This window comes from Aspergillus niger, assembly GCF_000002855.4.
Source record: "Aspergillus niger supercontig An08".
In the NCBI taxonomy this organism is placed as follows: domain Eukaryota; kingdom Fungi; phylum Ascomycota; class Eurotiomycetes; order Eurotiales; family Aspergillaceae; genus Aspergillus; species Aspergillus niger.
In genome coordinates, this window is record NT_166524.1 from 1,512,642 (window position 1) to 1,523,916 (window position 11,275).

Here is an 11,275-nt window from a genome sequence, read left to right on the forward strand (position 1 = left end):
TCCACTCGCTCACTTGAAACTTGTTCTATCTGTCACAGCAGAGCAGAGAAGGGAAAAAGAGACAGAACTCAGAGACACAACACTGGGTTTTTGAGTCCTTGAGCGACCAAATAATTCTTGCTTTCGTTCCCCCGGTGTCTCAGAGGGTGAGCCCCTCCATCCCGCCCAACTCGTTTATCGACCATTAATTATCATTATCATTACTACCCCATTCCCGATTGGGTGTGCCGCATCCGTTACGTGAAGCGGAATGGAATCTGCCAATCAGAGAGTCTCCTGGGGCGCAAAGCGCTTACCGGCTAGCCGCGAAGGGAAGCTCTCCGCCCAAGGAACAGCTTCGCAGTCGGACGCTCAGCATGACGGGGTCCCTGAAGCTCAGGTTCCCGTGTCTCCTCCGTCCCAATCAGTCGGGCCCAACAGGCTTTCCACCCCGGACAATCCGTTTTCTGCAAAGCCTCAGAGTGCCTTTGCTGTTCGTCCCCACAACCTCAGACAAGGTGCTGCCCGTGGTACTCGAAGCTCTGCCCGGCAGGCTATCCTTTCCGCCTTCGAATGGGAGGCTCTAATTATCGAGAAATCTAGAGACTCCGCGCCCGTTGCAACCTCGGCTAAAACCAGGAACAGTCAACCAAGGGCTACTACGACTGCTGCTGCTGCTACTGCTACTGCTGCTACAGCTTGGGATCTAAGCTCACCTTCCAAGAAGATCAAGAACATGTCCCGGAATCGGCCAAGAGGTCCTCCAGTCCCCAGGGACAACGGACTGGCAGCCAATGAGGAGACTGACATGTGGAACAAGATCCTCCAGGACCTGCGCAAGGCGAAGGAGAAGAATGACAAGCAGAAGGCGCTGGCGGAGCAAATCGCCGCCTTGAACGAGAAAATTGGTAAAGAGGGTGGAAGTAAGTCTTATATAACACTTTCTTTCTGATCCGCCTCACCCACATACTGTATGCCCTGCACAAATTGAACATAGCCCCGAATCGCTGAATGTGTTGTGACACTGGGGCTTTCCTTTCTTCGTTCCGTTCTACAGTTTGCATGAGACCTTCTAGCTATCCTGTCCTGACTGTCAGGCTGATGTTTCAACCCGTTTACCTTATCTTGCATTCTTAACATCTTGTCATTGTTTGCCTTTGTTCATCTCATGGCTTTTACTTGCTCTTGAGATCATGGATGCTAACCAACGAAACAGAACCTTCGCTCAGCGAGCATGATCAGCTTGATAGTCTATATCGACAAATGTCTAAGCTGTGCGACGAGGAGAGAGCCATTCTCCAGGATGAGCCTAGCGATGTTATCAAGAACTTGGGTCTCCTGACCGCGCTTCGACAGGCCTCCGAAGCGGAGGCCCCTCAAAATCGCGCTGCTACATTTTCCAAGTCGCGGAAGAAGCGAAATGAATTGGATGGGTCAGCGACTGATTCGCCTGGGCCCTCCACTACTGCCTTGCCAGACAAGGTTGGTCGCACGAAAGGCGGCGTTCAGCGTAGCACCAGTGTTTCCAGCACTCAGGTCCGTGACAGCCGAGACATCCGCGACAGCGGTGTGTATGTCAAAGTAGAAGAAGGCACGGAGGGTACCAAGGGTACCCTTGCAGAGCGCAGCGGACACCTGGTGGTTGGGGCGGAGGTTGTCTTCAAACACAACAAGAACAAACAAGGGGTCGAAGGCGAGGGCATTCAGTGCATTATCAAGGCGATCTCTGGGGATGGAGTGAAAAAACGGTACGGCGTGACGCCCCAGTCCACTTCCACAGGATCATTGACCGATGTATCTTTCAAGGTATGATGTGCAGGACCCGGAGCCAAACGAGAATGGTGAACAGGGAGCTGTTTACAAAACCACTGCCGCCTCTCTGATCCCCATTCCCCAGATAGGGTCAGCCTTGCCCTCATTTTCTGTAGGGAAACAAGTTTTGGCGAGATATCCCGATACGACCACGTTCTATCGTGCAGAAGTCATGGGCTCCAAAAAGGACGTCTACCGCCTCAAGTTCGAGGGCGAAGAAGATGACAAAGAGATGGAGGTAGATCGACGCTTCGTACTTGATATACCTGGGAAGTAGAACAAGTCTTGGGATGTCAACGTTACGCTACGAGAGATCTACGGAGCGCTGTCTCTCCTCGAGTGACAGCGCCAGTAAGAGAGGGAAACTGCCCAAGAGGGCAGGCGAACAAAACAGGGGGGCGAGGCAGAAAAGACGGAGGGGAAAGAAAGAAGGGACAGGAAAAGACACAGGGAGAAAAGAAAAGATAATTTGCACCATGATCGGTCGCACTATTTGATACCCATTTATTGAGCTGGAATGTTTCAATTTGGCGGGTAAGGCGGAAAATCACGGATTTACGGAGTTAGGTTTGCTTTGGATGAGTGGGATGATCGCCACAAGTTGCTGGTTTATGCGGGAGGTACAATAGTCACTTAGTTATTAGTTTGGAGTAAGACCCTGGGTGACACTTCAAATTCCTTGCATAGACAGGGTTCAACCTACTTGCCACCTATGGTTATATGTAGTGTCTATTCCGTATTATTCTCAGATTCAGCTAGTTCTAACAGACACACTAAAGGTGCCTAATAACCGGTCCAGAAGCTTCCTCTGCAGTAAGAATTACATAAGGCATGTCAGGCCTGACAAATGGTGGTGAGTCAGCGACTTTTCCCCCACCGAGGCCGCCGTTGATCCCGAGGGTCCGAAACCACATGCGGCGCCGAAGAAGAGCAAGTGCGGGATAACTGGCCCATAGTCATCCCACGGCAATGGTGATACTTTACAACTGCTCTCTATGATCATGTTCCCCCCTTTCGCCGTCCCACTGCTACAATTTTAGTCCAACCTATTGTTGAAGTCCTCTGCTATATCTTCGCCCCTATAGCTCTCGCTCCCTTTGCCTTCCGTCTATCTGCGCGTTGTCATCCGCGCTCATCATGTCGAACCTACCTTCCCACGCCTCCCCAACCTTCACGGCGCAAGATGCGCCCTCCCGCCCCGTGGAAGAACTTTCCATTGGTACAGATCAAACAACAAGTCTGCCCTCAGGTAGTAGGGTAGACGAGCTTCGTGACAATGCTATCGCCCAGTCCGACAGCGCAGATAGCGATCGGGGTGATGTAACCCCCGCCGTGCCTGCCTCTCTTCTCTCCCCTTCCTTTACCCCTCCAGCTACCCCGGGTGGCACATTCAATCCAGCCAAATTGCTTCAACAGACTCAACAGCTACCACACACGAAAGCCCCGAAACTCCTTCCTTGCCTTCCCGAAGTCGAATGCATCGTTCGCGCACGGATTCCGACCACTACCGGCGCGGAGATGTTTCTCCACCTCTATCACAACAACCTGGACAACAAAGAACATTTGGCAATTGTCTTTGGAAACACCATTCGAAGTCGGAGTCTGGACAAGGTTCGGCCAGGGGAAACGGAAATGGATCGTATGATACGTGGAGCTTATGTGGGCAAATTGCATCCCGGTCGTGTGAGCAGTTGGTATGACGATGGGAACGCTGAAAGTGCAGCTGGTGGGCAAGGCAGCAGTGCAGCTGCCGACGGTGGACCTGTATCAACAGAAATCGCAGCTTCGACGGAGAGTTCGCCTAGTCAAGCGCCACTGGTGAGGATACACTCCGAATGCTATACCGGAGAGACCGCCTGGTCTGCGCGCTGCGATTGTGGTGAACAGCTGGACGAAGCAGCCAGGCTGATGTCCTTCCCCATGGAGACTCTGAGTGAAATGGCTTCCCAACAGGCTGTGCCGGTGCCTTCCAATGCCTCTGGCGGGGTGATTGTCTACCTGCGGCAAGAGGGTCGCGGAATAGGATTGGGCGAGAAGCTCAAAGCCTATAATTTGCAGGATCTTGGCTCCGACACTGTAGAAGCTAACCTTCTCCTGCGACACCCTGCTGATGCGAGAAGCTACGGTCTGGCTACCGCGATCCTGGTCGATCTTGGGTTGGGTGTGGATGCCAATCCTCACGGCATCCGACTCCTTACGAATAATCCGGACAAAGTTCGAGCCATTGAGGGTGCTAATCGGGAGGTGGCGGTTAAGGAGCGTGTGCCAATGATACCTTTGGCATGGAGGTCGGGGGGAAAGCAGGGCATCAAAAGTCTAGAAGTAGAGGGCTATCTCAGGACCAAGGTAAGTTTTGCTGGTCTCACCATGTTATCTTTTAAACTGGTCTTCCCGAGGCTGGTTGTGCTGTTTTCTTTTCTTTTTCCCACTCCGCCTCGGTTGTTCGGTTGCGGTACTTTTGTAATGTTGTTCTGGCCAGGGGTGCTAACTTTCTTGGGTACAACTAGATCGCGAAAATGGGACACATGATTGAATAAAGTCGCTAGATTCAATGCATGTCTTTTCTTTTCTTTTCTTTTCTTTTCTTTTCTTTTCTTTTCTTTTCTTTTCTTTTCTTTTCTTTTCTTTTCTTTTCTTTTCTTTTCTTTTCTTTTTCATTATGGTTGCATCTGCTCACTTATCTGCTTCACCCACTATATAGCCGTTTGTCGATCGGGTGTACTATATGAGGCCTCGGGTTGGGTCTCGGTAATGCTGTACAGTTATGAACTGATTTTATGAGCTAAGAGGATATCGTTATCCCTCAGGACTCCTGTACCTATGTTCCTTTTGATTCCGAACATTTACGAAGGACGGAGTGATCTATGTCTGCGTGCTTTCTCACTAATCTGGTGCACTGGTCTGGTTAGGCATCACCAGGGTTGTGGATACCGAAAGAGGCTTTTAACTTTGATACCATCTGATTGACACCAAAGGTGAAAGGAGAAGCCAATTGAGGAGAATGATCTGTCATTGTATCATGTGCCGACAACCCGAGACAAGTACATCGTAGCTTTTGGATTCACCAATTCATGAAGGGATTTAGTATCTGTATCTAGTACTATAGCTCTGGGGTCCAGAACCTTGGCGAGGGACTTTTCTCTTGCCTCTCTTCGGGATGCGCGGGACAGAAAGCGGAGCAGCGCCACAACTATGGAAGTTTAGAGCATCCCAAAGATCTAAGACACTCCGGCTCGGCCGTAGCCTGGCATTTCTGCAAGATTCTTGTCTTCTTGCCGTCAGGGAGAGGAGAGGGCAAAAAAAAAAGGCAAAACGTGGTGCCGATTATTGACTTTGGGGCAACTCCACCGCAGCCAACCAGACTGACTGTCTCCTCCGACCAGAACTAACAGCTGAAGGCTGCCTTTCCCCAATGATCCTTTCCCTATTTTTCTCCTCTTGCCCCCTCAAATGACTCGCCGGTCCTTGTGCCAGTCCTTACTCGTCCGGATCGGCTGCTCCTTTTATTTTTTTTTATCTCTCTTGTGCTTCCCTTCTCGATGCCACCCTGATCATCCTCCAGTTAAACCCCAGATCCTCCTTAATTGTCTGGGATTCTGATCCGCCTTGCTTGTGCTCCTCCTTCCCGTCGTATTGCATGGCCGCTGCGTTCCCGTAGCCCGCGAGTGAGGCCATGGCCACCCGCCTTCCTTCTCTAACCGATGTCGCTGCTTCGGCGAATCTTGACTCTTCCTCCTCAGTCCCCTCCGCTCCCTTCTCCGCTGCTGCTACTACTGCTACTGCCCCGGCCTCGTCAGTTCAGGGTCCATCCACCGCTGCCCCGGTCGCCACTCCCGGATCCGACGTGGTGAAATTGGAAGACTCCCCCACACCGTCCGCATTGACCTCCGCAGACGCAGAAACACCCGTACCGGATAACATTGGAACACCGGCAACAGGCGCAGGTCGCAAACGCAAGCTCAACTGCACCTCAGCGCGAGGTGTAGCGAATCTCACCCCGGAGCAATTGGCGAAGAAGCGGGCCAACGACCGGCAGGCCCAGCGCGCCATTCGCGAAAGGACGAAAGCTCATATTGATTCTCTGGAACAACGAGTTCGGGATCTTTCGTCGCAAAAGCCGTTCCTGGATCTTCAGGCGGCTTTGAGGCAGAATGAAGTCATTCAAGCTGAAAATCGGGAGATTCGACATGGGCTGAAAGCGATCATGGATATAATCCAGCCTTTGTTGGGGCAGCAAGAGAAGCCGAGTATGTTCCCATGAAAATTACACATCTCGTCAGGGAGACAGTTGCATTAACAGTTCATTCTTCCAGATACTTTGGCCGCGACGCCTTCCTCAGCCACCAATCGAATTCCCCCAATAACATCAACACCGCCGTTGTCCGATGCCTTCCGTTTCTCAGCCAATGGCCAGAGGTCAGCCGCTGGCGAGCACCCTACCAATCCCGAGGCATCTTCTTCCACCGCACATGCGGCCTATGCGTCTGGCACGGCACGCCGTGAGATAACAGCAACCGGCCCAGCTTCTTTTCGCATCGCGTTCGACTACCAGCGACACAATCTGGCTCACGGTCTGGACTTTGGCGGGACCGATGAACGAATGGGCTTCAACTTTTTGCTTGACGCATCGCAGCAGGTCCCCAAAGTAGAGGGCTTTCGACGCTCCTCGGAGACACTGAGGCCGCCGTCGAATCCGTCTCCAACCTACCCATCGAGTGTTCATCCTTCTATGGCGGAGCAGCCACTGCCTGCCTACCTGACCCCAATTCGCAACATCGCTCCGACATGCACGCTGGACGCCATTTTGTTGGATTTTCTTCATAATCGACAGCACCAAGCAGCGAAAGGGGTATCAAAGCAGAGCCTAGTCGGACCTTCTTATCCTAGCGTCTCGTCCCTTCTCAACCCAGAGAAAAGCGTTTACTCGCATCCCTTGTCGAAAGTGTTCACCGACATCCTGCGGACCTTTCCGGATATATCCACTCTCCCTGAACAAGTGGCCGTGCTGTTTCTCATGTTCCTCCTCATGCGGTGGCAGATTTATCCGACCCCTGAAAATTATGACCGGTTGCCCGAGTGGCTCACTCCTCGCCCGTCGCAGCTTCTCACGGCCCATCCAGCTTGGATTGACTATCTGCCATGGCCGCGGATGCGAGATCGCCTGGTGATGTCGTATCAGGACTACCCCTTTGAGAACTGGTTCATTCCCTTCACACGCGCCCTGTCTGTGAATTGGCCATACGAAGCGACAGACTGCCTTTTGTCTTCCGGTGACGGTGACGAGCTTATGGTTAACCCTGTCTTTGAAAGACACTTCCGCAATCTCGGTAACTGGTCGCTGGGGCCCGCTTTTGCGGAAGCCTATCCTTCCTTGGTCGAAACCACAAGGATTAAAACTTCACACTGATGCAGACGGATTACCAGTCGTCCCTTGTCAGTGATCAAGATAAATGGCGCATCTTGATGACTTAGATGCTGGGCGTGATAAGCTAGTATCGACTTCGAAGTTTATGTACTTCTCCCTTTCAGCCACCTCTTGCTGTACTTGGTTGCCCTGGTGGTGCTGGCTAACGATGGTCAATATCGTTGGCCGAAACAGCGTACAAAAAGTTGAGCTGAATAACAGGACCGCATACAGTGGTCTTCTTTCCCCCTGGTGCCTTCCGTCTCACACGGTACTCCCTACACCGTGTCACCCATGACCTATGCTGGCAGACAATTGACAATCGTCCCAAGATGTGCTCACATCGTCAGGCTGTGGTGTAATATGTTCCTATTCCAGTGTCCGTGCACGATTATCAAAACGGACTAGTCCTGCGTGGACATTTGTACCACAGCAAGAACCCAAAAAGCTCATATTCTGGCCGGCCCTTAGCTGCGAAGAATGCCTTAATGGAGGGCTTCATGGAGGGGTCTCGAACTCTTCACCATGTAGGCGCATGTCTCTGACTGCGGGCAGGAGGACAGTCCGACAGCGGTTATCTGTCTGGAAGGGCTTTCACATTCTTGGCCCTCTAAATGGTGGATGAAGATCATCGGTTATATTTATCACTATATAAGACAATGTAACTACTATTGTCGCCCCTTTAGAGAGAGATCAACACGACTGGCCTGGTCTTGTATCTACTCTGTAGTCTAGTCTATTGAGAGTTTCCCTGTCGACTCTTTTCATTCCAAAACTCCAAGCCTGCCTTCTGCCGCAGATAGCCGTACATGGAGCTGCTGTCCAAGCATTCGCCCGCGTACTCCCTGGCAGCCTCCATGTTATCGAGAGAAACCTGCAAACCCGGCAATTCCACGTTATGCTGTTTCGCCATGGCAAACGCGTGCTTTGCATCTTTGATGGCCAGAGACACCCCGAAGCCTGGGCGAGAGTCCAATGGCGGTGCATAGGCACCAGTAGTCAATCTGACAGTGTCAGCAATGGATTACCATAAATATGGATAGTCAACACCTAACATGATTGGCACACTCACCGTTTGGAATAACCACCAGCTACACCTCCAAAAGCCTCTCCGATAAGGTCCTCCATAGGCCCTGTACCCAAGCCCGTCTTCTCAGCAAAGACCTGTGCTTCACCAACCGCCTCCATCAAGTTCACCGTGATGATATTGCTAAATGCAACAATACCACTGTTAGCAACCACTCAAACTACCTATTCCTAGTACAAGTTGAGATGGTAAGAACAACATACCCCGCAATCTTCAAAAGCGAAGACTTCATAGCGTCCTCTCCGCAATCAATCACCTTTCTTCCCATCACGTCCTGGATCAACGGCTTCACCACCTCTGCCGCCTGCTTGGGCCCTCCGATGGCAAATACGAGCTTCCCATCCACAGCAATGGGGTTGCCCCCGAAAACAGGAGCGGAGAGGAACTTCGCTTCCTTTTCTTTCAGCTTCGAGGCTGTTGCACCTACAGTCTCGGGAAGAACCGTTGAGCAGTCAACGAAGATCTTGTCTTTGAGGGAGTGGCCAGAGTTGATAGCTGTGGTGACCAATTCTTGCAGGACGGCGTCATTAGAGACCTATTCCTTGTTTAAGCATTGATTCTTTTCATTTCTTGTTCCTTTTAGGCTCTAGTGAAGATACCGGAACTGTTCAAGTAAATGGATTGTTTACATACCATGGTGAAAATAATTCCACATTGCGAGACAAGCTTTGAGAAGTTGTCTGCGGGCGTACCGCCTAGTTTCTTGAGGGGGTCACCTCGGGAAATGGTTCGGTTGGAGTATATGAGACTTGGGGCTGTTTTGCGGGCTAGATGTCTTTGGAGATTGCTGGCCATGGCGAGGCCCATGGAGCCGAGGCCAAACTGATTGGAATTGAAGTTTAGTTCTTGAGCTGACATTTTTCTCTTTCCCGTCGTTTATAACGTACCCAACCAATTCGCGTCATAATGTATGTTGTATGTTAGACTGGAGTAATTTGGGCCTGCCTGAGATGTAGGGCGGGGATTGAGCGGATGTTTGGGGGTCTATATAGACGTCGGTGGTTGTAATTAGACTTCGTTGATGCTATCGGGCGCGCCCGATGCCGGCGAGTTGCTATGGTCATCAAGTCCAGCATTAAAGATCGACTACTGCTGTTTATGGAAGTAGAAGGTTACTAATTGATTGTAGGACTTTTTAAGTCAGTGGCTACTTCCAGTGGCTAATAAGTGGATAATAATCAATCACTTGATTTGAATACAATCTTTCTCGCAGCTCCATGTTTGTAGATTTACTTGTTAAGATATTAGTTAAAGAGATCAAGAAGACCTGGTAATGATGGGCTGTTCAAAGGCAGTTAAGGCTGCCAGGCATACAGGCATACAGGCATCAATAAATGAGACACCGCCTCAGGCCGACCACACGAGACGGACGGTCACGGACCCACTCAGAACCAAAGAGAGAGACGGACAGGCCAGACTGACGATTAGTAGTAGACGGCACTGAACTGCCTGAACTGAACTTACTCCGTAGTTACTACTAACTGCTTCCCAACCCCGTCCAGCCTACCGCTCTCTGGACGTCATCTCCCATGCTCCTTTTGTTTTTACCCCTCCGGAATTGATTAATCTCTTGCAAACTCTCTCAATCTACATCCCTTCACCATGGCTGACATGCCCATTGGTATGTTTATGCGTGTTCCCCCTCCTCTTCCTTACCTTCATCTTCCCTTACCCCCTCCCCGAGTTCTCCTTGTCGGTGCCTGTCCCTCCCGTGCTTCCCAGCTAACCAACCACGCCCCCCAGTGCTCGACGGAGGAACTGGTTTCCTCAAGGTCGGATATGCTGCGCAGGTCTGTCATCACCTCCCATCCCATTGCGTACTCTTACTTACCTCCTCTTCTTCCCCATGGATAGAACTTCCCCGAGCACCAGTTCCCCTCGATAGTGGGGCGGCCCATATTGCGAACGGAGGAGCAGGCCGGCGACATTGTCGTCAAGGATATCATGTGCGGAGATGAAGCTGCTGCTGCCAGATCTATGCTGCAAATCACCTACCCTGTACGTCATTTACATTCGCGTGCCTTCGTTCTCCCCCCACCCCCGATCGCTCCATTGTCTCCCCGGAGGTGTGGCAGACGTGTTAACGTTGGGCCCGACTTGGTATACAGATGGAGAATGGTATCGTGAAGAGATGGGACGACATGCAACACCTATGGAACTACACCTTTTACGAGAAGATGAAGATCGATCCTACGGGCCGCAAGATCCTCTTGACCGAACCCCCCATGAATCCCCTGAAGAACCGGGAGCAAATGGCTGAGGTTATGCTGGAAGGCTACAACTTTGGAGGTGTATACGTTGCTATTCAAGCTGTGCTTGCACTATACGCTCAGGGTAAGTCTTGCACGCTTCATATCCTCTCTCTTATCCCGCAGCTCTGATCGCCCGCTCTTTCGCAATCCACAGGTCTCAGCAGTGGTGTGGTCGTTGACTCCGGTGACGGTGTCACCCACATTATCCCCGTCTACGAATCCACAGTTCTTAACCACCACATTCGCCGGCTTGATGTCGCCGGTCGTGATGTCACCCGTAACCTCATCGCCCTCCTGCTCCGTCGCGGTTATGCCTTGAACCGTACCGCCGATTTCGAAACCGTGCGCCAGATCAAGGAGAAGCTCTGCTATGTGTCCTACGATCTCGAGTTGGACAAGAAGCTCTCCGAAGACACAACCGTCCTTGTCGAGTCCTACACCCTTCCCGATGGTCGCGTCATCCGCGTCGGCAGCGAGCGCTTTGAAGCCCCCGAATGCCTCTTCCAGCCGCACCTGGTGGATGTTGATCAGCCCGGTATCGCCGAGTTGCTCTTCAACACCATCCAGGGCGCTGATGTCGATGTGCGCTCCAGTCTCTACAAGGCTATTGTGCTCAGTGGAGGAAGCAGCATGTACCCCGGTCTGCCTTCCCGGTTGGAGAAGGAGCTCAAGCAATTGTGGCTCACACGGGTCCTGCAAGGCAACCCGGAGAGGTTGAACGTACGTATTCTCATTCACTGG

The 11,275-nt window shown here is 51.7% G+C and overlaps 5 protein-coding genes across 5 annotated transcripts; 4 read left to right on the forward strand and 1 right to left on the reverse strand.

The window, feature by feature from the left end:
* Nucleotides 1-250: 250 nt before the first annotated feature.
* An08g06360 (uncharacterized protein) lies at nucleotides 251-2,134 on the forward strand (the record flags this gene model as incomplete). The annotated part of the gene is made up of 4 exons (XM_059749123.1): nucleotides 251-902; nucleotides 1,196-1,727; nucleotides 1,786-2,029; nucleotides 2,069-2,134. The coding sequence occupies 4 exons, from the start codon at nucleotides 251-253 to the stop codon at nucleotides 2,132-2,134; spliced, it is 1,494 nt and encodes a 497-aa protein (XP_059604097.1).
* A 794-nt stretch (nucleotides 2,135-2,928) lies between these two features.
* An08g06370 (uncharacterized protein) lies at nucleotides 2,929-4,279 on the forward strand (the record flags this gene model as incomplete). The annotated part of the gene is made up of 2 exons (XM_059749125.1): nucleotides 2,929-4,137; nucleotides 4,271-4,279. 2 exons carry the CDS (start codon nucleotides 2,929-2,931, stop codon nucleotides 4,277-4,279), a joined length of 1,218 nt encoding a protein of 405 aa, XP_059604098.1.
* Nucleotides 4,280-5,464: 1,185 nt separating this feature from the next.
* On the forward strand, nucleotides 5,465-7,198 carry An08g06380 (uncharacterized protein; the record flags this gene model as incomplete). Its single annotated transcript, XM_001392716.1, has 2 exons — nucleotides 5,465-6,038; nucleotides 6,105-7,198. 2 exons carry the CDS (start codon nucleotides 5,465-5,467, stop codon nucleotides 7,196-7,198), a joined length of 1,668 nt encoding a protein of 555 aa, XP_001392753.1.
* A 733-nt stretch (nucleotides 7,199-7,931) lies between these two features.
* Nucleotides 7,932-9,187, reverse strand: An08g06390 (uncharacterized protein; the record flags this gene model as incomplete). Its single annotated transcript, XM_001392717.3, has 5 exons — nucleotides 7,932-8,199; nucleotides 8,268-8,405; nucleotides 8,486-8,817; nucleotides 8,916-9,104; nucleotides 9,170-9,187. 5 exons carry the CDS (start codon nucleotides 9,185-9,187, stop codon nucleotides 7,932-7,934), a joined length of 945 nt encoding a protein of 314 aa, XP_001392754.1.
* Nucleotides 9,188-9,884: 697 nt separating this feature from the next.
* On the forward strand, nucleotides 9,885-11,275 carry An08g06400 (uncharacterized protein; the record flags this gene model as incomplete). Its single annotated transcript, XM_001392718.3, has 5 exons — nucleotides 9,885-9,903; nucleotides 10,026-10,072; nucleotides 10,137-10,280; nucleotides 10,391-10,616; nucleotides 10,689-11,275. Coding segments are annotated over 5 exons (1,023 nt in total), but the record flags the coding sequence as incomplete, so codon positions are not given.